At 37.3% G+C, this 27,533-nt stretch overlaps 1 protein-coding gene across 2 annotated transcripts in view; it reads right to left on the bottom strand.

The window, feature by feature from the left end:
• RIT2 (Ras like without CAAX 2) overlaps nt 1–27,533 on the bottom strand; it is a 390,343-nt gene that overhangs the window by 170,720 nt on the left and 192,090 nt on the right. The window contains exons 4-5 of one of the 2 annotated variants that reach the window (XM_045886800.1): nt 18,481–18,672; nt 16,528–16,558 (exon numbers count right to left, since the gene is read on the bottom strand). In XM_045886800.1, the coding sequence (XP_045742756.1) occupies nt 16,538–16,558; nt 18,481–18,672 (213 nt within the window). In that variant the 3' untranslated portion in view covers nt 16,528–16,537. Of the gene's footprint in view, nt 1–16,527; nt 16,559–18,480; nt 18,673–27,533 lie in introns of those variants that run through there. The other variant, XM_045886799.2, reaches the window with a different exon arrangement.

Raw genomic sequence — 27,533 nt, 5'->3', positions numbered from 1 at the left:
CAGAAGAGATCACATATGAGGTCACAAAACAAGTCTCAACAAAGAGAAAAATATTAAAATCATACCATACATCTTTTCCAACCACAATATGAAACTAGAAATCAGCCACAACCAAAATACTGGAAAGTGCACAAATACATGCTATTAACAATGAATGGATCAACCAGCAAATTAGAGGAAATAAAAAAATTACATGGAGACAAATGAAAACAAAAACATATTGGTCCAAAATCTTTGGGATGCAGCAAAATATGTTTTAATAGGGAAGTTTATAGCAATACAGGCCTACCTCAAGAAGCAAGAAAAACCTCAAACAACCTAACCTTACTCCTAAAGGAGCTAAAAAAAAAAGGACAAACAAAACCCCAAACCAGCAGAAGGAAGGAAATAATAAAGACTAGAGAAGAAATAAATGAAATAGAAACTCAAAAAACAATAGATCAATGAAGCCAGGATCTAGTTCTTTGAAAAGATCAGCAAAATTGACAAACCTTTAGCCAGACTCATCAATCAAAAAAAAAGAGGACTCAAATAAATAAAACCACAAATGAAAGAGGAGAAATAACTGACACATAAATTTTGTATTTATAAGCATTATAAGAGAATATGAGAAATTATATGACAGCAATTTAGACAGTCTAGAATAGATAAATGCCCAGAAACATATAATCTACCAACACTGAAGCAGGAAGGAATAGAAAACTTGAACAGACCAATTACCAGCAAGGAAATTGAATCCATAATCAAACAACTCCCAACAAACAAAAGTCCAGGATCAGATGGCTTCACAGATGAAAAATTCTATCAAATATTTAAAGAGTTCATAACTGTTCTTCTCAATTCCAAAAAATAGAAGAGGAAGGAAAACTTCCAAGTTCATTCTATGAGGTCAGCATTACCCTAAAACCAAAACCAAATAAAGACCCTACAGAAAAAAGGGAACTACAGGCCAATATCTCTGATGAACATAGATGCAAAATTCCTCAACAAAATATTAGCAAACCGAATCCAACAATAAAGAAAATCATTCATTATGATCAAGTGAGACTGATTCCAAGGATGCAAGGGTGGTGGTTCAATATATGCAAATCAATCAATGTGATACATCACATCAACAAGGGTAAAAAACCTTATTATCATTTCAATAAATGCACAAAAACATTTGACAAAGTACAACATCCATTCATGATAAAAACCCTCAACAGAGTAGATTTAGAGAGAATATACCTCAACATAATTAAGACCACATAAGAAAAACCCATAGCAAACAGCATACAATGGGGAAAACAGAGAACATTTCCCCTAAGGTTAGGAACAAGACAAAGATGACCATTCTTACCCACTCTCATTCAACATAGTACTGGAAGTCCTAGCCCCTGCAATCAGACAACAAAAAGAAATAAAAGGCATCCAAATAGATAAGGAAGAAGTAAAACTTTCACTATTTGCAGAAGACTATATATAGAAAGCCCAAAAGACTGCACCAAAAATCCTTTTGAAATGATAAATGAATTCAGTAAGGTCATGGGATACAAAATCAATGTATAGAAATCTGTTGCATTCCTATACACTAATAATGCAGGAACTGAAAGAGAAATTAAGAAAACAATTCCATTCACAATTGCACCAAAAATAATAAAATACTTAGAAATGAACTTAACCAAGGAGGTGAAAGACCTGTATTCTGAAAACTATAAAACATTGATAAAAGAAATTGAAGACGACACAAAGAAATGTAAACACAGGGGCGCCTGGGTGGCTCAGTTGGTTAAGCGTCTACCTTCGGCTCAGGTCATGATCTCAGGGTCCTGGGATCGAGCCCTGCATCGGGCTCCCTGCTCGGCGGGAAGCCTGCTTTTCCCTCTCCCACTCCCCCTGCTTGTGTTCCCTCTCTTGCTATGTCTCTATCTTTCAAATAAATAAATAAAATCTTAAAAAAAAAAGTAAACATATTGCATGCTCATGATTTACAGGAACAAATATTGTTAAAATGTCTATACTATCCAAAGCAATCTGCAGATTGAATGCAATCCCTATCAAAATACCAACAATATTTTTCACAGAACTAGAACAAACAATCCTAAAATACATACGGAACCACAAAAGTCCCTGAATAGCCAAAGCAATCTTGAAAAAAACTGGAAGTATCAAAGATCCCAGCTATCAAGATACACTACAAAGTTGTAATAATCAAAACCATATGGTACTGGTACAAAAATAGACACATAGATCAGTGGAACAGAGAGCCCAGAAATAAATTCATGACTATATGATCAATTAGTCTTTGACAAAGGAGGAAAGAATATGCAATGAGAAAAAGTCTCTTCAACAAATGGTGTTGGGAAAACTGGACAGCCACATGCAAAAGAGTAAAACTGGACTGCCTTCTCAAACTATACACCAAAAAACTCAAAAGGGATTAAAGACCTAAATCTGATACCTGAAACCATAGAACTCCTAAAAGAGGGCACAGGTAATAATTTCTCTGACATTGCCCAACATTTTTCTAGATGTGTCTCCTGAGGCAAGGGAAACAAAAGCAAAAATAAACTATTGGGACTACATCAAAATAAAAACACTTCTGCACAGCAAAGGAAACAATCAACAAAACTAAAGACAACCTACTGGATGGGGAAATATATTTACAAATGACATACCGATAAAGGGTTAGTATTCAAAATATATAAAGAACTTACACAACTCAGCACACACACACACACACATACACACAAACCCAAATAATCCAATTAAAAAGAAAACATGAACACTCATTTCTCCAAAGAAGAGACAGATGGCCAACAGACAAATGAAAAGATGCTCACATCACTCCTCATCACATCAAAACCACAACGAGATATCACCTCACACCTGTCATAATGGCTAAAATAAAAAACACAAGAAACAAATGTTGGTGAGGATGTGGAGAAAAAAGAACCCATGTGCATCATTGGTGGGAATGCAAACTGGTGCAGCCACTATGGAAAACAGTATTGAGGTCCCTCAAAAAATTAAGAATAGAACTACTCTATGATCCAGTAATTCCACTACCAGTTATTTACACAAAGAATACAAAAACACTAATTAAAAAAGATATTTGCACCATGTTAATTGCAGCATTATTTACAATAGCCAAATTATGGAAGCAGCCCAAGTGTCCATTGATAGATGAATGGATAAAGAAGCTGTGGTATACATATACATACCTACACACACATACATACAGTGGAATATTACTCAGCTATAAAAAAGAATGAAATGAAATCTTGCCATTTGCAATGACATGGATAGAATGAGAAGGTATACTACTAAGTGAAATAAGTTGGTCAAAGACCAATACCATATGATTTCACTCATACGTGGATTTAAGAAACAAAACAAATAGGTAAAGAAAAAAAGAGACAACAAAAAACAGAAGCGTAATATAGAGAAAAAACTGATGGTCACCAGAGGGGAGGTAGGTGGAGGATGGGTGAAATAGGTAAAAGGGATTGGAGTACTCTTATCCTGATTATAGCACTGATGAGCACTGAGTAATGTATAGAATTGTTGAATTACTAGACTGTATACTTGAAACTGATATAATACTATACATTAACATTCTGCACTAGAACTAACATTCTACACTAGAATTAAAATTTTTAAACAAGTAATTTGGACCAGAGCAGGACTAAAATTTACAATCCATTTTGGTGAATTTATAAAAACAAAGTCTTTATTATGTTGTTGATTAAAAAAGAAGCAATCTAGAAGATTCCACATATACCCATGTGCTTTTAAGAAAATCATCTTGTATATGACACAATCTAACAAAATTATAAAAAAAAAGTAGACAAATCTTCAGTCTCAATATGTACCTCTTAGACCTCTTTCAGAATTTGATCTAGTAAAGAAAACAATTATGAAATTTATGTAATAGATTGACCAGCAATACCAGTCCTATCTTGCTAAATAAGAAATTTTTAGGCAATTATCGAAATACAACTCACAAAGGAAACTTAAGATAAAGTGAAAAAAGAAGTGATATATTGGTACATTTGGGTATATATGTGTGTGTATAAAGCATAAGAAAGAATTCATCAGAATATGTAAGAAACTCCTATTAATTCATATACAAAAGGTAGGTAACAAGAAAAATGTGGGCAAAGAGTAAAAAGTTCATGGAAGGGTACAACAAAGGTGTATGAAAAAGTGTCCAACTTAACTGGTAATCAGAACAGAAATCAAAGCAAAGGAACAATAAATTTTCACATTAGACAGACAAAAGTATAAAATACAATAATTAGGATGTAGAAAGAGGATTTTTTAACACATTCTAGAGGGTGCATAAATTGGTACAATTATTTTGGAAAGCAATTTGTCAATACCCAATAAACTGAAAATTTGCATGCTTTCACCTAGTTCTATTTCACTTTAAGCCATTTCTGCTAAGGCTGTTTTTGCACATGTTTGAGGAGATGGGCAAAGAAATGTTCATGGCAGCGTTGCTGGTAATGTGAAAAACCTGATGTGGAAACATTTTACAAGAGGTCAATATAAATTTCAATATATTAATTGATCGAAATACTATGCAACCATTCAAATGAAAGAACTAGGTTTATATATGTCAACATATAGATCAAAATAATAACCTTGTGTGAAACAAGAGCAAGGTGCATGCATAGATACATAGACAGACCTGTATACCTTATATATATGAATATGTGTGTCTATCCCATATGATGTATTTAAATATATTCAAATTTTACAATAGGCAAAATTATAATACCTATTATTTCTAACTACACATGATTAATAAATGTAGAGAAACATGTATTTATGATTAGAGAGCAGATAAGGTAAGGAGGCTTGCTCTAGGACCCCCAACTAGGGATAAAGACTGAGGAGGAAAAGAGGAACTTAAATTTATAAGCAATATCTTTCCTTTTATTAAATAAAAGTAACTGAGGTAAACATATATACACACATACACATATATGTGTGACATGTGTGTGTGTGTGTGTGTGTGTGTGTCTGCCTCTTCTAAGAGCATTTTCGTTTTAAGCCTTGTCTCTCCCTTGGAATGAAATTTGTACTCCCCAGTATTGAATAGCAAGGTTCAATATGCCGAGAGAGATGTGTTCTGTGGTTGAGAGTCACCAGCCAGCCTGAATTCACATTACATGTTCAGTTTATGCTCTGCCCATTATTCTGCCCATTATTCTGACTCTATTTGCCATCAGGCAAGAACCAAGTAATACAAGTTTTCTTTTATTCTCAAAACAAAAACCAATCTGTTTTCTCTCATAATGTCTCATTTTTATAGACACATATACAGCAAAATAGAATCAAAAAAGTGCTAAAATCATATTACATTACTGTCATTACTGCATGAATTTCTTTATAAGAAATGTCATCCTTGATTATGTCTTTATTCCTTGATCTTTTTTATTTAAAGTAAATTTTACAAGAAAAAGATAAATCTTAATTTAAATAATAGCATGATATACTTAAGATATTCCAACAATGCTTCTGACATTATTGGTTTCTTAGAGAAAAACCATCTTCTACCCAACCTCTCCTCTGCTGCTCCTCATGGTAATTTTAATTGCAGATTATTCTCATTTCTGTAGCATTACTGATAGATTGGAAACAGATGACATACATCATTAGTTGCTGTGTATAGAACACTGCATTTCAAAATCTGTCTTTTTTGCCTGAGATTTTGTTTGATATTAGAAAATGGCTTTGTTTCCTCCATTAGGACAATCACTACTGAAAACAATGAAGCTTTTCTTTCTTTTTTTTTTTAAAGATTTTATTTATTTATTTGACAGAGAGAGAGCGAGAGCAGGAACACAAGCAGGGGGAGTGGGAGAGGGAGAAGCAGGCTTCCCACCCAGCAGGGAGCCCGATGCAGGGCTCGATCTCAGGACCCTGGGATCATGACCTGAGCCGAAGGCAGACGCTTAACGACTGAGCCACCCAGGCGCCCCAACAATGAAGCTTTTCCAATTATTCCCAGTTTCCTTTCAACTCAAGGGTTGGACTAGCCTAGCTTCCTTCCTGGTCTCTCTCATCATTTCCATTATTATACATAGTGTTGGTGCTTTAAAGGATGTACACATATTTCCTTAGCATGGTGATGTCCCATGGAATTATTATCTCAAACCTTCTGTTTCTCTCCATCTTTCCTCACTTTGTGTCTAACAAAAAGAACAAAAACCAATATTTTTTTGGCCTATCTTTGTTTAAAGTCTTTCTTCCTTCTTTTTAGTTCCTATTTTTTTGGTCTATCTTTGTTTAAAGTCTTTCTTCTGACTTTCTTCTGACTTTTTAGTTTAGTATAAACTAGTTCCCTCTTCCATTTATTGCACAATTTGTGTAGGCAGATGTATACAAATGGATACAGTGTGAAAAATACAAAGGCATTAGCAAGTGTAGAGGTCACAACAGGAAGGGCACCCCGGTGTGTGGTGTTCAGTGAATAATTGGTTTAATATGCTGATGGTTTAAAATTCAAGGCATGGGAAGTTGGCATGACAGAGGTACACAAGGGCTGTGTTTAGATGGGATCAGGCATTGGAATTTACTCTGCAGACTAGAAGAATGGTTGTGTACAAAGGACAAAATAATCAGATACATACATACATATTTGGAGAAAAACAAACACAAGGCTCAAAGCAGGGACCTACCAATGGTGGTTTGACACAGGCTGGGAAGAATCTACCATAACCCCTCTTCCACTTGTAAGTGACTGACCCTGCTTCCCTTCACTTCTACCATCTACTAACTTGGCCTCTGCCTCCCAAGTCCCAACACAGGACCAGATGGGTATAGTCCTGGCTCTTATCAAGAATAGTGGGCCCTCAGGGGCCAGGATCTGGTACATGTAGCTCATAGAGCTTTTCAAAAATGAAACTTAATCCTACTAATTGGTATTTATGTTCAGTTTAGAACAGCTAGATGTATTTACAAGGCCAATAAGCTTAACTGACATAGCAAAGAATCCACTGGCCAATGAAAGAACATGTCATTAAAAGTTGAGAGTACATTCCCCTTCTGGCAATAGTCTACTAGGTAATTTTGAACCCTCCCACTGAAATAAACTAGTAGACTTGGAAGGACAGATCATGACAAAATTCCTGATTAGATTAAGTTGATGTAGGATTTTTTTTTTAGTCTTTCTAATTTCCTACCAGAATTAAATTTGATAAGTCACAGTGACTATAAAATGAAGAGTAATTAAAAAAAAAAGAATTTAGGTGGATAAAAAAGTTATTCATCACGCTTTTAAGTAAATGTGTTTTGCATTTTCAAGGACACAAAGATTAAAATTTTTAGTGAGATGAAATTTTAAAAGCAGAATTACTAGAATTTAAAAACAACAATTGAAATTAAGAACTCAGTGGATGAGTTTAAATCAAATTAGGTATAGGAGAAACAGTAAACAGAAAGAACATTCAGAAGAAAATATCTAGAATGAAACACAGGGAGATAAAATGATGGAAAACACAGAAAATAAAGTATAATTCAAACACAGGATAAGGTGAAAAGGACTAACATATGTCTAATTGGAATCCTAGAAGGGAATACAAAATAATACAAAAGTAATATTTGAAGAGGTAATGACTAAAAATGTTACCAATCTGATTTTTTTTAAAAAAATAAGCCATAACTCAAAAAGCACAGATTTTAACAAGTAACACACATCCAGAGAGAGCAAGTAAGCAAGAGAGAGAAAGCCACATATGTACATCAGAGTAAACTTCTTGAAAATTAAAGTGAAGAAAAATCTTAAAATCATCAGGGGTGGGAGATGTGGTATAGGAGGTGTGGTGCAGAGTACCTTCAATTAACAATTGGATGGGTATCTGATTTTTCCAACACAAAAGATACCAGAAGAAATGGAATTCTATCTTCAAACTGTTGAAAGAAAATGACTGCAAATCTGCACATACATGAACTGCCATGCGAAAGTATATATTCTTATCAAATATATATGGGACATTTACCAAAAGTGATCATATGGCATGTTAAAAATCAACACTTTACAAATTTCAAAGGACTAAAATTATACAGCATATATGAAAAATAGTGGAAAATAAGAAGTTCAATAAAAAATACCTCATAAGTCACCATATGCCCAGAAATTAAGGGCTGTACTTCTGAAAAACCCATTAGTTAAAGCAGAAATCACAAGCAAAATTAGAAAATATTTTGAACTTAATGATAAAATAGGATACTAAGAACTTAAGGGATAGCTATACCAAAGCCTTCAGAAGAGGGACAGTTACAACCTTAAATGCATAAATCATAAAAGAACAGAAGAAAATCAGTGAGCTAAGTATCCATCTCAAGCATTCACAAACAGAATAGTAAATAAAATTCCAAAAAATTAGGAAAAAAATCAAAATAAAAACCTGGCAATTATAAAATAGGAAAATTCCAAGATAATCTAATAAAAATAGTGAGATATATAAAGGATAATATATTAAGACATGGGTTTATTCCAGAACTATACGGTATGTTTTACAATTAAAAATGAGTAAAATTCACTATTAATAAAATAAAGCCCAAAGTTGGTGCTTTGAAAAGACTAACAACATTGATAAATGCACGCCAATCCTGTTCAGTAAAAAGAGAAGCACAAATTAACACTATCAGGAATTTAAAGGGGTTATCATTTCAGTTTCTACAGACATGAAAATGTTAAGAACCTATTATAACAATTTTATGCCAATAAATTTGCAAATTTGACAAAGTAGGAAATAAAACTTAAATTACTCAATGGAAAAAAAAACCCTCACTGGATGGTCTGTATAGTAGAGAAGACAAAGGATAGAATTAGTAAATTAAAGACAGACCAATGGAATCTGAACAGAGAGAAAACAGACCAAAAGAAAAACAGAGAGAAAACAAGAAACAGACCAAAAGAAAAAATGGACTCCTCTGCTGAAGCATTTCAGTAGAGAAGGGATAGCCTTTTTAATAAATGGTGGTGGAGCAATTAAACATCCACCATCAAAAAACTCCAAAACAACAAAGCAAAAAAATCCAAACACTTTATACAAAAAATAATTCAAGATGGATTGTGTTCTTAATTGTAAAACATAAAATTTCAAGAAAAGAACATAGGTGAAAATCTTTGGGACCTAGGACTAAGTGGTAGTCTTTGATTTGATACCAAAATCATGATTTATTTGAGAAAAAGAAAAAATAGACTTCATCAAAATGAAAGTTTTTCCTGCAAAAGATCCTGTTAAAAGGATGAAAAGGCAAATTACAGACTGGGAAAAAAATATTTGCAAATCATATTTCTGACAGGCCTTGAACCTCATGTAAATGAAGAACTCTCAAAACCTAATACTAAAAAAAAAGTAATAAATAACTGGAATAATCTAATTACACAATAGTCAAAGGACATGCACAGACATTTCATTGAAGAGGGCTATACAGATGGCAAATAAACACATGAAAAGATGTCTAATATTATTAGTCATTGGAGAAATGCAAATTAAAACCATAATGGGATATCACTATATACCTAACAGAATGTCTAAAATGAAAAATAGTGATAACGTCTAATGCTGGCAAGGGTGAGAATGTAAAGTAAGTACAGACACTCTGGAAAATACATTGGTATCTCCTTTCAAAACTAAAAATGGAGATATCATAAGACCCAGCAATTTCACTCTTGGGCCTTTATCCCAGAGAATTATAGACTTGAGTTCATGCAGGAATTTGTATATAAATGTTCGTAGCAGCCTTACTTACAAGAAATGAAAACTGGAAACTATCCAAATGTCTTTAAAGGGCAAATGGATAAACTGTGGTTACATCCAAACTTAATGTTATTCAGTAATAAAAAGGAACACATTACTGATAAACAAAACTTGGATGTGTTTTAGGATATAGTGTTGAATGAAAAAAGCCAACCTCAAAAGGATGCATACTGGATGATTCCATGTATGTAACAATCATGAAATAAACTGTGTAGAGATGGAGAATGGACTGGTGGACTGATGGTTGCCAGGAGTTAGGGACTGGGGTGGGTAGGGGATGCATGTGGCTATAAGGAGTAAAATGAGGGAATCTTATGGTAATGGTACAACTGGGTATTTTGATTGTAGTGGTGGTTATGCAAGCTACATTGATGATAGAACTGCATAGAATTACACACATATACCCACAAATGAGTATGTGTAACTGGTGAAATTCAATAAGCTTTATGGATTAAACTAATATCAATTTCTTGGTTTTGATATTTTATAGTTATGTAACATAATAATACTGGGGAGGCTAAGAGAAGGGTGCACAGGGCGTCTCTACCCATTTGTTTGTAATCCCGTGCCTGTACAATTATTTTAAAATCAAGATGATTATGTAATTTCCTAAACATATGGTTGAATGAAGTTAAAAAGTTTCCAGTATGCAAACAGGAAGTGTTCCTCTTTCAGAAAATAGGTTTCCTTCACTACCATAAAGTTCACTTTAGAAACCTCGCTTTTGCTAAGACCTACATTAGTATCTGTTTTTGCTATTGGGATGAAATCTGAAGATGATTTTTCACTTTTACAGAATGCTATTTACTTCTTTGCTTTATGTCCTTCCAGCTCACGAAAGGTGTCATAGGAACACTCTACTTGCAGATAGCTAGGAAAACCTGTATTTGTAATTCAACATATCAATATCATTCTTTTGGATTTACAGGATTGTCTTGGTCTCTATGATACCTATATTTATACATATACCTGCACACACATGTTTCAGTTTGTTTTGTTTTGCTTTTTTGGATAAAGCCAGAAGCCTGAGAATTGAAAATTATCACAAATGTCAGAGTTTGGCTACACCAGGATACCCAGGGAAGGGCACAGAAAGTGGAAATCTCGAATAGGATAATAAGAATTTTAAAGCTTCACTTACTTGGTATTTCTTTTCGGGCAGCTCTTTTAAGTGATTGCTTTGAAAAATTATAAGTGATCAGAGCAACTTTGTAATCTTGGATTTCATTTCAGAGCTCCAATCTGATTCCCCATGCAGCTTTTCTTTCCTCTTTTCCTCAAAAAGAAGCTTATTTCTAGACTCCTCTACTGACTTGTCAATTTTACAAATGTGGCCAATGATCCATGAAAACAAAACAATTCACTGTAACACCGTTTAAATAAGGAAGGTAAGCAAACAGTTAAGTCAGTTCAAACTGAATAAACACAACCTCTGTTCGAATGAAACATGAAACTGCCAAATGGAATGCCACTTAGTCGTAGGTGCCCAATATATGAAGCAAAATTTAGATTTTTTATGACACATTTGACTGGAGAAGTGGATTTAATTCATGTTATTTTCATCACTGTTCTTTTGATATAAGCATTATTTATGTATGTAGGGGTGTGTGTGTGTGTGTGTGTATGTGTGTGTGAAGGTGCATGTGTATTTTTCTTTTAGGTGTCCAATATCTCATTTAAGACTTTGAAAATGCTCATGGGGTCTAGATTCTCTCTTATGGAGTCTAAAGTATAAATGACCTCATGTCTTTTCATCTATATGCCTTCTAGCCCAATGGTTCTCTAGCTTGCTGCAAAATCACCCCATTTGTTCAATTAGACTTTTGTGCCTAATTCCATTGTTTCTGATTTATGAGGACTAAGATAGAGCCTGAAAACGTGTGTTTCCAATAATGTTTCTAGTTAATACAGATTCTTCTGTTTAGGAAACTATAATTTGAGAACCACAGGTCTCATTCAGGATGAGTTCGTCCATACATGGAAAAATTAGCTTTTCTGGAATGGCCAATAATCTTTTTTATGTCTTTCTCATTTATTACCAGTTTTTACTCAGATTTCCTTCATGATCTAACAGAAAAAAAGCACTGATTTCACCCAAAGCTTTGTTCAAAGTTCATTTACTCCAGGATTGCTACTGTTTCATATCTGAAAATTAGGAAAATAATTCCAAAATTGATTTTACAAAGTCTGTGTACCAAAGCCCATGTACTTTGATTATCAGAAAACTTGCTGGGCCTTCCTCCAGTTTTAATTACTCTTCCTCTTGACACAATCCTTACATATTTCATTTGCTAGTGCCTAACTTGTGAAACAGCAGACTAGAACATAGTAACCCAAAGAGTATTTAAATAATCCAGGTGAGGGATGAGGATGGTAGTGCATAGTATTTATTGAGTCCCTAGTCTGTACTAAGCACTGTACTAGATAATCTAATGACATTATCTCATCTACTCTACCCAAAAACCTATGAAAGTGGCATTATCCCTGTTCTACAGAAGCAGACACTGAGACAGATTTTGGAGTGCATGATATTGGTTAGGGATCAACACTTGTGAAGGAAGGAGTAGGAAGCTGGATTGGGTCGAGGGAGAAGCTGAATGACCATGGAAACCCAACAAAGTCTTTGACAGACCAACATGGGAATCTGGAGCAAGATTTGCTTGTCATGGTGTCCCACTGGGTTGCAATGGCTAGGTATTTATGTCCACACTTCACTGGAAATGGGTATCCCTGGGAAGAGTATGACCTCAGACAAGGAGGCTTTGTGTAGCTGGGGATGGCCCTGAAGTGGTCTATAGACTATGCCTCCTATCTCTGTGCTGGGAGGATGTACTTCTTTGAAGGAGAATTTGGGTGTTCACGGAGTTTGCCACTGATTTGTCCAAGAACACAGTAATTGTCTCAGTGAAAATTTAAATTCAGGACTATCTGATTCTTTTGATGATATACTCCGTTATTTTCTAAAAAAATATTTGCTAAGTATATGCCTTAACCTTGTCTTGAGGAGTCCATCATGGACATTGACGGTCTTGTGTGACAATGCAACAATGTCCTCAGGTGCCATTGAACAATGTAGCAGTTTGTCCCTACATGCAAGGTCTCCAAACCTGTCATTTTGTCACCTGTCATCCTGTCAGGGAGCTGAACGAGTACAGAATCCATGAATAGTCTATTGCTTTCACAGAAGCTGCCATGATTCTTCATCCTGATGACTCAATCCCTTGACTGGTCTGCCTGCTTCCATTCTTGCCCACCTCCAACGACTAGATGGATACTGAAAATGCATTCATGCCACAAATCTGCTCAAGTATTTGAAGTTATTTCTCTTCCTATGTATGTGTGCGTATGTATATAGATGTATTCTACGTGCGTATAGTTTTACTCAGGACACCATTTTTGCAGTGTGCAGTTGATACATTCACACTCAGAATGATCATTATTTATCTCCCCCACTCTAATTTCAGATTCTTCTAAAGTTTTTATCCATTATGTTCACTCCTGAACAACCAGATTTTTAAAAAGTGCTTGCTATCCATTGAGTAATTACTAAATATTTCGTAAATAAATTGTATGAAAAAATGGTGTTAGCAAAAAAAAAAAAAGATATGTAAGGATCAGAAAACTGATTTGGTTTCAAAACCTATTTAATCTAGACAAATTACATCAAACTCTAAGCTTTGTTTTGCTTTGTTTTCCATCTTAATTAGAGTTACTACATTGGCATTTTTAATGAAATGAAATAGATAAAGCCAATGTTATGGAAAAGGATAAATAGGGTTATAAAATTGTTAAATTTAAATGTGTATCCCTATAATATTGCATAAATTGCCACAACTCTTTTCCTATAAAAAATATAAACTCTCGTCATTGGGAAAATGTGTTGATATGGATTATCTAATGTACTGATAAAAGATGAATTACTACTCTTTTGTTTTTCACTTTTTAAAATTTGAGTGGTATTTGCAATTACAGCATATCCAAGACACTCTGGTACATATTTATGCTTTGTGTTTGACAAAGTGTGTCTTCAAGGCAGGCCTTATCTATGAAATTATTCTGAGGCTACTTGATATGTATGTTCCAGACAGGCTGGTCTTCCCAACTCCTCCTCCTCAACACTCCATGGCTTGTGCATACTCACAGTCCCACCATTCATTTCCTCCTCTATCTACTCTTGTCGGCCCTTCCCTAAAGAATTGTCATCATTCACCTGCTCCTTCCTACCTGGTCAGGATGCTTCTCCATTCTGCATCTTCCTTCCTCAAAAATGCTGCCCACATTGATTTTCCTGGTTTTCAGCAACAACTGCACTTATGCGTGGTGTCATACTGTTCAATATTTAGTTCTGTTGTTTAATATAATGTTCTACATCACATGCATAGATCCCTTCTGAGAAGAGAAAGTCCCTGAGAACAAAGATTGGGTTGCTCATTCCTCTACTGTGCCGCAAAGCTGCCACCGCTCTATAAAGATAAGTAGATGCTTGGCAGAACTCTAGATGTTATTTTTCTTAACACAGCAATTTCTGATCTCTGCAGCTTTTATAGGCCCCCTCTCAGTAAAGGAATTGAACCATTTTCATTAGATAGATAGATCACTGAAGAAGAAACAAGGAGTATTTCATGATCCCAGATCTGCATTCACAGAGTTAGTAAGGCTGTGGAAAGCAGAGCTTCAAGGCTTCAAACTGAATATTAAACTGCAATTAGATTGTCAGCCCTGAAAGGGTTGTCATGGTCTATCTTCAGGATAAAACAGTTTGTGGTCTGCGACTGATGTAAAACTTTTCTAAACCAGCTCCCAGATCCTTGGAACTCACTCCATTCATAACACCATTTTTACCTTGCACAGTTGGTCAGGGTTTTGCAAAAACAAAAAAAGCAGAAATTATTGCCTTCCACTCCCCAGTGTGATAGCCGAAGTCATAGTAGGGACAAAGACCATGCAAGCTCAGGGACCTAAAGTAGTCTGGGAATCTAAAAAAGGGCTTTATAATAGTCTGGATGGACTCTGGATAAAATTGTGCTACTGATCATAAAACAGTGCCTTTCAGTAATTTTGAGCATCATTTCCTTGTCCTTACTTTTCTTCAGATTCTTCCCAAGTTCTGGCTATTACTGGCTTGTCCAGCATCTGGAGCTCCTCACTCCACCTCCAAAGAGCTAGCATTTTGCTTCTTCCTGCTCCGATACAATCCAATTGCTTATGTTCTATCCTCTGAGGAGCACTCTAAGATCCTGAAGCTGATATAAAAAAAATCAAGAAAAACAACAATGGTTTGGAGGCCAAAAGTGAGATTTCAAATCAGAAACACTGGACATGTTCTCATAGCCCTAACTAGCTATGTGACCTTGAGCAAGTCACTGAATCTTTAAAGCTTCAGATGACTCATAGGTAAATAGGATCATAAAGGAGCCTATTTCATGGCCTTGTGGTGAAGATGAAGTAAAATTATGTGTGCTAAGTGCCTGCTATGGAGACTTGCAATACTAAATGCATCCTCAGTATCAAAATGAATATTGTTCTCAGAGAAAATACTCAATTCTAAACACAGCCCGTCAATATTTTTGCTTAAAGATGTCATTAATGATGAAGGACGTCAGGCACTAAAACTCATTTCTTTTTTTTTTGGTATAAAGGGACTTGGGATTCACCAAGATGGATTCAGAAGGCAGTCACCCCCTCCACCAAATAAGCATGACAAGAAACAACTGTCATCATCAGCACTTTCCTTTCAGTCACTTTCTATGAGGAGGAAGAAGAGCCACCAAGTAAAAACCCCACTTTCTCTGCCTCTTAGCACTGAACATAAGCACCAGCATGATTTCCTTCAGAAGCTTCCAGAGTTTAACATTCTTACTCTAGGACTCTTCAAAACTCCTTTGAGCTAGAGATGATGCAGGTGTCAGCATCTTTTTGTTTTACATGGAAAAAAAAAAAAAAAAACCCTAAAATGGAAACCTAACCTTTGAAGACTAACATAAGAAAAAGAGTACATGTGATCAGGGTTTTAGTCTTAAATTTGTCACTAACAGCATTATTTTATTAAAATCAATTTCTATCAGTATATTTACTTCTCAAATATCCTCATCCATCAACTGCTTGCCTTACAACTACACAGGGCAGCTATAGGATTAAAATAAAGTGTGAACTGAAAGCATTTTGAAAAGGAACAACCACTCTACAATTATAGGAACAATTATTCCCATCACAAACACCACAGCCAGAAGCCAAATTTGCATATCAACACTTCATTAGTGGAGGCGTTGGTACATGAGCAATTTTAAAACAAATTGTAATTTGAGTTTTCATGGGTTTTGCACTTTCTGTGACTATCTTGTTTACTTGCTTTTATCTGAAAGGAAAAGTCTGTCAAATCTGCTAAATTACTCAGTTTACTGTCATTTTTCTTATTTGTTTCGGCGATGTATGTGATGCTTCTGAGTCTCATCACTGCTAATCTTCAATTACCCAGGCTAAGACAGGGGTTCCGTTGTACCCCTTTTCAGCCTAGGGAAGCAGAGCCAGGATGGTGAGGGGAAAGCAAATGCCAGCCAATGTTGGAATCATGGAGAGCCATCATTCTAGAGACAATCTGATTAACTTTTGCCTGAAGAAGTTTCCCTCATGTTCTCAAATTCACTAGCTTACAAGAGCCACTTGTAGCTCATGACTGGCATTCAGGCATAAGGTTTATGTTCTCTAGGAATTCTGAGAAGTGCAATAAAGGCCGTCATGTAATCACTGATAGTATACTTCCATCTCAGGGTGCTCCCTCATGTCACTTCCCGGAAGTCCTTAAAAAAAAAAAAGTGGAGGAGTATCTGAAAGGTTCACCACTAGACCTATACTTCTCTTCTTCATTTTTGTCAAGTATCACAGAATAGATTAATATTTAGCTGGTGAGATAAACTTGAATTCCTCTCTCATAGCCACGTAACCATATCATACTAAACATTGCTTTGGAGAAAGGGAAACAACAATGGAAGGCAGGAGAACAGGTGCAGAGGAGACAAGTATTATAGCTCCTAAAAAATATTCAGTTGCCACTTTAAGATCCTTAGATTTTCAAGTAAAATATAGAAAAAAATGCCACTACAAAAATGTACCACACTAAGTTATAGAGATATTTGTTTTAAGTATAGATTTATAAGCATTGACTCTATATGATATTCTCACTTTAAGAAAACTTAAGATGCATTAGATACAAAAATCCAAATATATAAAATGCTTAAAATAGGAGAGAACTGTTTTAGTGAAGATTCTTAACCTTAGCAAAAGGATTTATTAGCAGGCTATTTTAAGTCTAAAAATCATGAACTGGAAACATACAAACTATTAAAATCCAGCTCAAATTTTTTTTTTAAAGATTTTATTTATTTATTTGACAGAGAGAGACACAGCGAGAGAGGGAACACAAGCAGGGGGAGGGGGAGAGGGAGAAGCAGGCTCCCCGCAGAGCAGGGAGCCCGATGTGGGACTCGATCCCGGGACTCCAGGATCATGACCTGAGCTGAAGGCAGTCGCTTAACCGACTGAGCCACCCAGGCGCCCAAAATCCAGCTCAAATTTAAGGTCAATGCAAATAAGGATAAAGCACCTAAAATGAGAATTATACCATTCAATTTAGAGAATTTGATTTATAAAAATTTGATTTGCATGCAATTTCTTAGTAATTTAACTTTGTACAAAGTAAGTCATGGCAACAGAACTGTGAGATGATTCTCCTGGTCCCTGAACTAGGTTTTGTTTATTTAATCTCTTTAAGAGTAGTAAGGAGTACAAGGAAGACAAGTATTATTACCCTGTGGAGATGAGGCCATCACAGCTTGCCCATCAGGCCCTGAAAGTGTCTAATCGGAAAAGAATAAACTATAAGGAACTACATGAAATCTGGTAGTGGATCACAATCCATGGTTTCTGCATTATTAGAAACTAGCCATGGTTTCTGCATCATCAATTTTGTCTGGAGAAATGAACTGAGGATCACAATGATATAGCAGAGGCAGCTCGAAGCAGATTGATGGTATACGGAAGGCATTTCTTAACCCAGCAAGTGAGGCTTGTTCTGATTCTGGAACTCTGTTGGTTAGTTTGGTCTTTACATGGTAGCTGGATCCCAAGAACAAGCATTTTATTTATTTATTTATTTTTAAAGATTTTATTTATTTGACAGAGAGAGACACAGCGAGAGAGGGAACACAAACAGGGGGAGTGGGAGAGAGAGAGAGAAGCAGGCTTCCCATGGAGCAGGGAGCCCGATGCGGGGCTTGATCCCAGGACTCTGGGATCTTGACCTGAGCCGAAGGCAGACGCCCAACGACTGAGACACCCAGGCGCCCCAAGAACAAGCATTTTAAGTGGCAAATGCAGAAGCTGCAGAACTCTAATGGTTCAAACTCTGAAAGTATACATAACCTCACCTCTACTAACCACTACTGCCCACAAGCAATCATAGGGCCAGCCCAGATCCAAGGAGATGGGAAAAACAGACTATGCTTCCTGTTGGAGTGGTGAGGACACTGCAGAGTAGCATGTGGGATGGGATACATAGTGGCAACTGACACACCTACCACAGGACTTCAAAGATTTCTCAGGAAAATCACATGCATCATTTCTTTCTCATAATTCTCAGTACGAACCTTGGAGAGCAGCCAGACTTGACCAAGTACTATGTACCCTGGGAGTTAAGAACAAACCAACCAAATTTGGCACTCACCTGGCGGAACCGGTCTAGGTCAACTTTGTTACCCACCAGCACCAGGGGAATTTCATAGGTGTGGCGGACTTGAAAAATGAGCTCTTTAAACTTGGCAGCTTCCTGGAATGACTGGCGGTCGGTGACAGAGTAGCAGATGATGAATCCCTCCCCACCTCGCATGTACTGCTCCCGCATGGCTGTGAACTCTGCCTGCAGGAAAAGAACAAAATTGTTATGTAGTTTAAAACAGTGAAGCCAACATGTCAATAAAATAAGAGGTCAAAAGTAGATAAATTATGAGACAAGGTAGTTTGGGTAGAAATTTCATCAAAGTTTATTTCTGGGCTTTGCATATAGGAAAGCATGAGGAGGTCTAACTCTACCATTATGAAATCTGAATGCTTTAAAGTGTTCCGAGTGTTGACCTTTAATTATAAAAAATTTGATTTAAGAGATCTTGAGGGAGATATGTTAAATAGCAGGTTAACTAATGAACTCTTTGAGATTGTATATATCCTTTTAAAAAAATTTCTTATTGTTATGTTAATTCCCATACATCATATCATTAGTTTTAGATGTAGTGTTCCATGATTCATTGTTTGTGCATAACACCCAGTGCTCCATGCAGAACGCGCCCTCCTCAATACCCATCACCAGGCTAACCCATCCTCCCACCCCCCTCCCCTCTAGAACCCTCAGTTTGTTTTTCAGAGTCCATCGTCTCTCATGGTTCGTCTACCCCTCCGATTTCCCCCCCTTCATCCTTCCCCTCCTGCTATCTTTTTTTTTTTTCCTTAACATATATTGCATTATTTGTTTCAGAGGTACAGATCTGAGATTCAACAATCTTGCACAATTCACAGCGCTTACCAGAGCACATACCCTCCCCAGTGTCTATCACCCAGACACCCCATCCCTCCTACCCCAACCCCTACTCCAGCAACCCTCAGTTTGTTTCCTGAGATTAAGAATTCCTCATATCATGAGGTCATATGATACCTGTCTTTCTCTGTTTGACTTATTTCGCTCAGGATAATACCCTCCAGTTCCATCCATGTTGTTGCAAATGGCAAGATCTTATTCCTTTTGATGGCTGCATAATATTCCATTGTATATATATATACCACCTCTTCTTTATCCATTCATCTGTCGATGGACATCTTGGCTCTTTCCACAGTTTGGCTATTGTGGACATTGCTGCTATAAACATCGGGGTGCACATAGCCCTTCGGATCCCTACTTTTGTATCTTTGGGGTAAATACCCAGTGGTGCAATTGCTGGATCATATGGTAGCTCTATTTTCAACTTTTTGAGGAACCTCCATACTGTTTTCCAGAGTGGTTGCACCAGCTTGCATTCCCACCAACAGTGTAGGAGGGTTCCCCTTTCTCCGCATCCCCACCAACATCTGCTGTTTCCTGACTTGCTAATTTTAGCCATTCTGACTAGTGTGAAGTGGTATCTCATTGAGGTTTTGATTTGGATTTCCCTGATGCTGAGTGATATTGAGCACTTTTTCATGTGTCTGTTGGCCATTTGGATGTCTTCTTTGGAGAAATGTCTGTTCATGTCTTCTGCCCATTTTTTGATTGGATCATTTGTTCTTTGGGTGTTGAGTTTGATAAGTTCTTTATAGATTTTGGATACTAGCCCTTTATCTGATATGTCATTTGCAAATATCTTCTCCCATTCTGCCAGTTGTCTTTTAGTTTTGTTGACTGTTTCCTTTGCTTTGCAAAAGCTTTTGATCTTGATGAAGTCCCAATAGTTCATTTTTGCCCTTGATTCCCTTGCCTTTGGCGATGTTTCTAGGAAGAAGTTGCTGTGCCTGAGGTCGAAGAGGTTGCTGCCTGTGTTCTCCTTTAGGATTTTGATGGACTCCTGTTTCACATTGAGGTCTTTCAACCATTTGGGGTCTATTTTTGTGTGTGGTGTAAGGAAATGGTCCAGTTTCATTCTTCTGCATGTGGCTATCCAATTTTCCCAACATCATTTGTTGAAGAGACTCTTTTCCATTGGGCATTCTTTCCTGCTTTGTCAAAGATTAGTTGACCATAGAGTTGAGGGTCCATTTCTGGGCTCTCTATTCTGTTCCATTGATCTATGTGCTTGTTTTTGTGCCAGTACCATACTGTCTTGATGATGACAGCTTTGTTATAGAGCTGGAAGTCCGGAATTGTGATGCTGCCAGCTTTGCTTTTCTTTTTCAACATTCCTCTGGCTATTTGGGGTCTTTTCTGGTTCCATACAAATTTTAGGATGATTTGTTCCACTTCTTTGAAAAAAGTGGATGGTATTTTGATGGGGATTGCATTGAATGTGTAGATTGCTCTAGGTAGCATTGACATCTTCACAATATTTGTTCTTCCAATCCACGAGCATGGAAGGTTTTTCCATTTCTTTGTGTCTTCCTCAATTTCTTTCATGAGTATTTTACACTTTTCTGAGTACAGATCCTTTGCCTCTTTGGTTAGATTTATTCCTAGGTATCTTATGGTTTTGGGTGCAATTGTAAATGGGATCGACTCCTTAATTTCTCTTTCTTCTGTCTTGTTGTTGGTGTATAGGAATGCCACTGACTTCTGTGCATTGATTTTATATCCTGCCACTTTACTGAATTCCTGTATGAGTTCTAGCAGTTTTGGGGTGGAATCTTTTCGGTTTTCCACATAAAGTATCATATCATCTACAAAGAGTGAGAGTTTGACTTCTTCTTTGCCGATTCGAATGCCTTTCATTTCTTTTTGTTGTGTGATTGCTGTGGCTAGGACTTCTAATACTATGTTGAATAGCAGTGGTGATAGTGGACATCTCTGTCGCATTCCTGACCTTAGGGGGAAAGCTCTCAGTTTTTCCCCATTGAGAATGATATTCGTTGTAGGTTTTTCATAGATGGCTTTTATGATATTGAGGTATGTACCCTCTATGCCTATACTCTAAAGAGTTTTGATCAAGAAAGGATGCCATACTTTGTCAAATGCTTTTTGCATCTATTGAGAGGATCATATGATTCTTGTTCTTTCTTTTGTTAATGTATTGTATTCACATTGATTGATTTGCGGATGTTGAACCAACCTTGCAGCCCAGGGATAAATCCCACTTGGTCATGGTGAATAATCCTTTTAATGTACTGTTGGATCCTATTGGCTAGTATTTTGGTGAGAATTTTTGTATCCATGTTCATCAAGGATATTGGTCTGTAGTTCTCCTTTTTGATGGGGTATTTGTTGGTTTTGGGATCAAGGTAATGGTGGCCTCATAAAATGAGTTTGGAAGTTTTCCTTCCATTTCTATTTTTTGGAACAGTTTCAGAAGAATAGGTATTAATTCTTCTTGAAATGTTTGGTAGAATTCCCCTGGAAAGCCATCTGGCCCTGGGCTTTTGTTTGTTGGGAGATTTTTGATGACTGCTTCAGTTTCCTTAGTGGTTATAGGTCTGTTCAGGTTTTCTATTTCATCCTGGTTCAGTTTTGGTAGTTGATACATGCCTAGGAATGCATCCATCTCTTCCAGGTTATCTAATTTGCTGGCATAGAATTGCTCATAATATGTTCTTATAATTGTTTGTATTTCTTTGGTGTTGGTTGTGATCTCTCCTCTTTCATTCCTGATTTTATTTGGGTCATTTCTCTTTTCTTTTTGATAAGTCTGGCCAAGGGTTTATCAATCTTGTTAATTCTTTCAAAGAACCAGCTCCTAGTTTCATTGATCTGTTCTACTGTTCTTTTAGTTTCTATTTCATTGATTTCTGCTCTGATCTTTATTATTTCTCTTCTCCTGCTGGGTTTAGGCTTTATTTGCTGTTCTTTCTCCAGCTCCTTTAGGTGTAGGGTTAGGTTGTGTACTTGAGACCTTTCTTGTTTCTTAAGAAAGACTTGTACTGCTATATACTTTCCTCTTAGGACCGCCTTTGCTGCATCCCAAAGATTTTGAATAGTTGTGTTTTCATTTTCATTGGTTTCCATGGATTTTTTAAATTCTTCTCTAATTTCCTGGTTGACCCATTCATTCTTTAGTAGGATGCTCTTTAGCCTCCATGTATTTGAGTTCTTTCCGACTTTCCTCTTGTGATTGAGTTCTAGTTTCAAAGCATTGTGGTCTGAAAATAGGCAGGGAATTATACTAATCTTTTGGTACCGGTTGAGACCTGATTTATGACCTAGGATGTGATCTATTCTGGAGAATGTTCCATGGGCACTAGAGAAGAATGTGTATTCCGTTGCTTTGGGGTGGAATGTTCTGAATATGTCTGTGAAGTCCATTTGGTCCAGTGTGTCATTTAAAGTCTTTATTTCCTTGTTGATCTTTTGCTTAGATGATCTGTCCATTTCAGTGAGGGGGGTGTTAAAGTCCCCCACTATTACTGTATTGTTGTCGATGTGTTTCTTTGCTTTTGTTATTAATTGCCTTATATAATTAATTGCTCCCATGTTAGGGGCATAGATATTTACAATTGTTAGATCTTCCTGTTCGATAGACCTTTTAAGTAGGATATCGTGTCCTTCCTCATCTCTTATTATAGTCTTTGGTTTAAAATCTAATTTGTCTGATATAAGGATTGCCACCCCAGCTTTCTTTTGGTGTCCATGAGCATGGTAAATGGTTTTCCACCCCCTCACTTTCAATCTGGGGGGTGTCTTTGGGTCTAAAATGAGTCTCCTGCAGACAGCATATCGATGGGTCTTGTTTTTTAATCCAATCTGATAGCCTGTGTCTTTTGATTGGGGCATTGAGCCCATTTACATTCAGGGTAACTATTGAAAGATAGGAATTTAGTGCCATTGTATTGCCTGTAAGGTGACTGTTACTGTATATTGTCTGTGTTCCTTTCTGGTCTATGTTACTTTTAGGCTCTCTCTTTGCTTAGAGGACCCCTTTCAATATTTCTTGCAGGGCTGGTTTCGTGTTTGTGAATTCTTTTAGTTTTTGTCCTGGAAGCTTATCATCTGTCCTTCTATTTTCAGTGACAGCCTAGCTGGATAGAGTATTCTTGGCTGCATATTTTTCTCATTTGGTGCTCAAAATAGATCATGCCAGTCCTTTCTAGCCTGCCAGGTCTCTGTGGATAGGTCTGTTGCCAATGTTTCTATCATTGTAGGTTACAGACCTCTTGTTCCGAGTTGCTTTCAGGACTTTTTCTGTGTCTCTGAGACTTGTAAGTTTTACTATTAGATGTCAGGTGTTGACCTATTTTTAATGATTTTGAGAGGGGTTCTCTGTGCTTCCTGGATTTTGATGCCTGTTTCCTTCCCCAAATTAGGGAAGTTCTGCTATAATTTGCTCCATTATACCTTCTGCCCCTCTCTTTCTTCTTCTTCTGAGATCCCAGTTATTCTTTTTTTTTTTTTTAAAGATTTTATTTATTTGACAGAGAGAGACACAGCGAGAGAGGAAACACAAGCAGGGGGAGTGGGAGAGGGAGAAGCAGGCTCCCTGCAGGGCAGGGAGCCCTATGTGGGACTCAATCCCAGGACCCTGGGATCATGACCTGAGCCAAAGGCAGTCACTCAACTGACTGAGCCACCCAGGCGCCCTGAGATCCCAATTATTCTAATGTTGTTTCATCTTATGGTATTGTTTATCTCTTGAATTCTGCCCTCGTGATCCAGTAGTTGTTTCTCTCTCTTTTTCTCAGTTTATTTTCCATCATTTGGTCTTCTATATCACTGATTCTCTCTTCTGCCTCATTTATCCTAACAGTTAGCGCCCCCATATTTGATTGCACCTCATTAATAGCCTTTTTGATTTCTACTTGGTTAGATTTTAGTTCTTTTACTTCTTCAGAAAGGGTTTCTCTAATAACTTCCATGCTTTTTTCAAGCCCAGCTAGTATCTTTAAGGTGATGATTCTGAACTCTAGATCTGACATCATACTAATGTCGGTATTGAGTAGGTCCCTGGCAGTCGGTACTACCTCTTGTTCTTTTTGTTGAGGTGATTTTTTCTGTCTTGTCATTTTGTCCAGAGGAGAATAGATTAATGAGAGAACAAAATGCTAACAGGGTAACAATGTTCCCAGAAAATATACTCTAAACAAATCAGAAAAGACCTGAAGCAGTGGGAAAAGAAAGGGAAAGAGAGAAAAAAGAAAAAAAAGATAAAAACAAACAAAAAAACAGAATGTGATCAAATATGATCAGGCTGGTATATAGATCAGTGCCACACACTAGATTTGGGGTGTATTTTGGTCTTTTAGAAGAAAGTGCCTCCCAAAATTTTAAAGAAAGAAAAACTTATATATGTACAAAAATAAGAGTTGATATGATGAAGGGATGTAATATGACTGTAAAGATGGAAATTACAAAAATTTTATAAAAGGAATTGATAAGAAGTTGTTTGAAAAAAGAAAGAAGAGGATTTAAAAAAAAGAAAAAAAAGGGAGAGAATGTGATCAGGCAAGGGAGTAGAAAAAAATACACTAGAGATTTAGGGTATATTTTGATCTGTTAGAAGAAACCATCTCAAAATTTCAAAGAGAACTTATATATATATGCCAAAAATATGGGTAACTACTATGAAGGGATAGAATATGACTAAAAATGAAAAATAAAAATGAAAAATAAATTTTTTTTTTAAAAAAGGGATTGATAAGATGTTGGTTGAAAAAGGGAAAAAAAATTCAAAAAAAAAAAGAAAAGACAGTTAAAAAAAATTAACTTTGAAAGACTAAAGAATCATGGTAAAAAAGCCATGAATTCTATGTACATTATTCCCCTAGTGCTGGAGTTCTGCCGTTCTCATTGATCAGTAGACTTGGTCTTGGCTGGCTGTTCTTGCTGATCTTCTGGGGGAGGGGCCTGTTGCTGTGGTTTCCAAAAGTCTTTGCCAGAGGCGGAATTGCCCTGCCCTTGCCCAGTCCAGGCTAAGTAATCTGCTCGGGTTTGCTCTCAGGAGCTTTTGTTCCCTGCAAGCTTTCCGTACAGCTTTGGAGGTGGAGAGTGTAAATGGCAGCGGAGAGTCTAAAGGGCAGCCTCCCAATCTCCGCCCCGCAGGAGCCGAGAACTTGGGGCCCTGCTCCTCAGTGAGCCCCCAGAGAAAAGCCGTCAGTCACTCCCATCTCCCCGGTCTCTGTCCGCACTCTGTGCTCACCCGGCCTGTGACCGAGCATTTCTATCTCTGGCAGCCAACCCCGTGTGGAGTCTCCAAACCCAGCAGATCCCTGTGGTGTGCTCCTGCGCTGCTCCTCCTGGGGGAGGAAGGGCAGTCTCCCCGGATCTGCCGCTTGTTGTGTCCCTGCTAGAGGAGCAGGGGCCCAACTGTGCTGCGGATCATGGTTTATGGCAACTCCGAGCTGAGAGCCCGCGCCTGGGCTCCATCTCTGCAGCTGGCTTCCCTGCTCCAATACCTGGGAGCTCTGCTGCACTCAGGCACCCCCGGTCTTTCTGTGACCCCGAGGGTCCTGAGACCACACTGTCCCACGAGGTTTCCACCCCCCGCTTAGCCACTGGAGCGACGTCCCTCAGCGGAGCCGACTTCTAAAAGTTCCAATTTTGTGCTCCGGCTCTATCACTTGCCAAAAGCGGCCGTTGGAGGCCCCTCCCCCACCATCTATCCTCCCGAATATCGCCTCGGATTTACTTCTCAGCACGTCCTACCTTCCAGATAGTCGCTTTTCTGTTCAGAGAGTTGTTGCTCTTCTTTTCTTCGATCTCCTGTTGAGTTCATAGGTGTTCAGAATGGTTTGATCCCTATCCAGCTGAATTCCTGAGAGGAGATGAAATCCAGGTCTCCTACTCCTCCGCCATCTTGCTCCGCCCCTCTGTATATATCCTTTTAATAGCTTTCTACTTAATGGTCTAGTTTTAGGAAAGGGAATCTAAATTTGTGTACTCTAAACTTTAAAACCTAGAGGAACTAATTTTCTCCTCAAAAAGATGAAAAGAAACACGAGTTTAACCTTGATTATCCCTGTGAACAGAGGAAGTTATTAGCATAGATAATCCCAGACCCAGTTATGTGCTTGAGTTTTCTTAGATTTGTTTCCCCAAGGGGCACAGAGGGAACTTGACGGCGGAGTCATGGGGCAGTTTTCACGTTCTGTTCACTCTTACATCTTCTCCTCTCTTTGCAGAGGAGGACAGGATCACCTTCCGAAGGTACTGATGTCCCAACCTGGGAGACACTGCTGTACCAGCTTTTCATGTTGCAGCCCAACTGAACTACAATTTTCTGGCAACTCAAAATTCATTATTTGGTCTGAGTTGCAATCTGAAACATTCCTTTTAGTCAGAAGTTTTCATTCACTGTTACTCTGTTGAATCCATTGTTAAATCACAAGGTCCAGTCAGATACAAGCAAGAGGAAATACACAACTTAGACTCCGGCTGTGGAACAAGCCATGTTAAACGATAAAAGAACAAAAGAACATAGTGTGACTTGGAAATAAAGTCATCGAAGAAAGAAAGATTCACATAAGCTTGAGCTGTATTTGAAGAACTTGAGATGTGAATTCTTCACCCAGCAAGCTATTTATAGGAATTACTAAAATGCCTTCTTCAGAGTAATTGTTGAAACAAATGTTAATTTGATTTAACATGGCTTCACTTTTGAGGGGTAGGAGTGTTTACTTAGATCCAGAAATTGTGGAAAACTGAGGTGCTTACAAGTGTAGAGAGGATAATAAAGTTAATAGGGTATGGAGTTAGTGGGTGATCTTTTAAAACATTTTCAGTGAACATGGAATGGGTGCAAATAGTATCACTGGGTTCAACCAATCATTTTAAAGTTTTACGAACTTGAGCCCAGAAAGGATTTAAAAAAAAAAAAGAGAGACTGAGAAAGACTTTTCCAAGGATGACCAGCCAGCTAATATTGAGTTGGTTTGAATAACTTATCTTCTCTGATTCACACTATCTCAATTTACTTAGTACTAAAGTTTACCTCAATCCTAAATTTCACCATGTAAGTGTCATGTGCTAACATGGGAGAAAGAAATCCTCCTGGGCCTCAGTTTCTTCATCTCTAAGACAAACGAGGCTTATAAAAGTTCTGATGTTCCTCTCAGTTTTGGCATTCTCTAATTCTGAAAACCCTCTGCCTCAGTCAGAATCCCATAGCTGATGTGGACTGA

Source organism: Mirounga angustirostris, unplaced genomic scaffold, assembly GCF_029215605.1.
Source record: "Mirounga angustirostris isolate CCGP_5_RB_7025 unplaced genomic scaffold, mMirAng1.0.hap1 SCAF_14, whole genome shotgun sequence".
NCBI lineage: Eukaryota > Metazoa > Chordata > Mammalia > Carnivora > Phocidae > Mirounga > Mirounga angustirostris.
The sequence above is the reverse complement of the archived record's forward strand: the minus strand, read 5'-3'. Positions and strand labels throughout refer to the sequence as shown.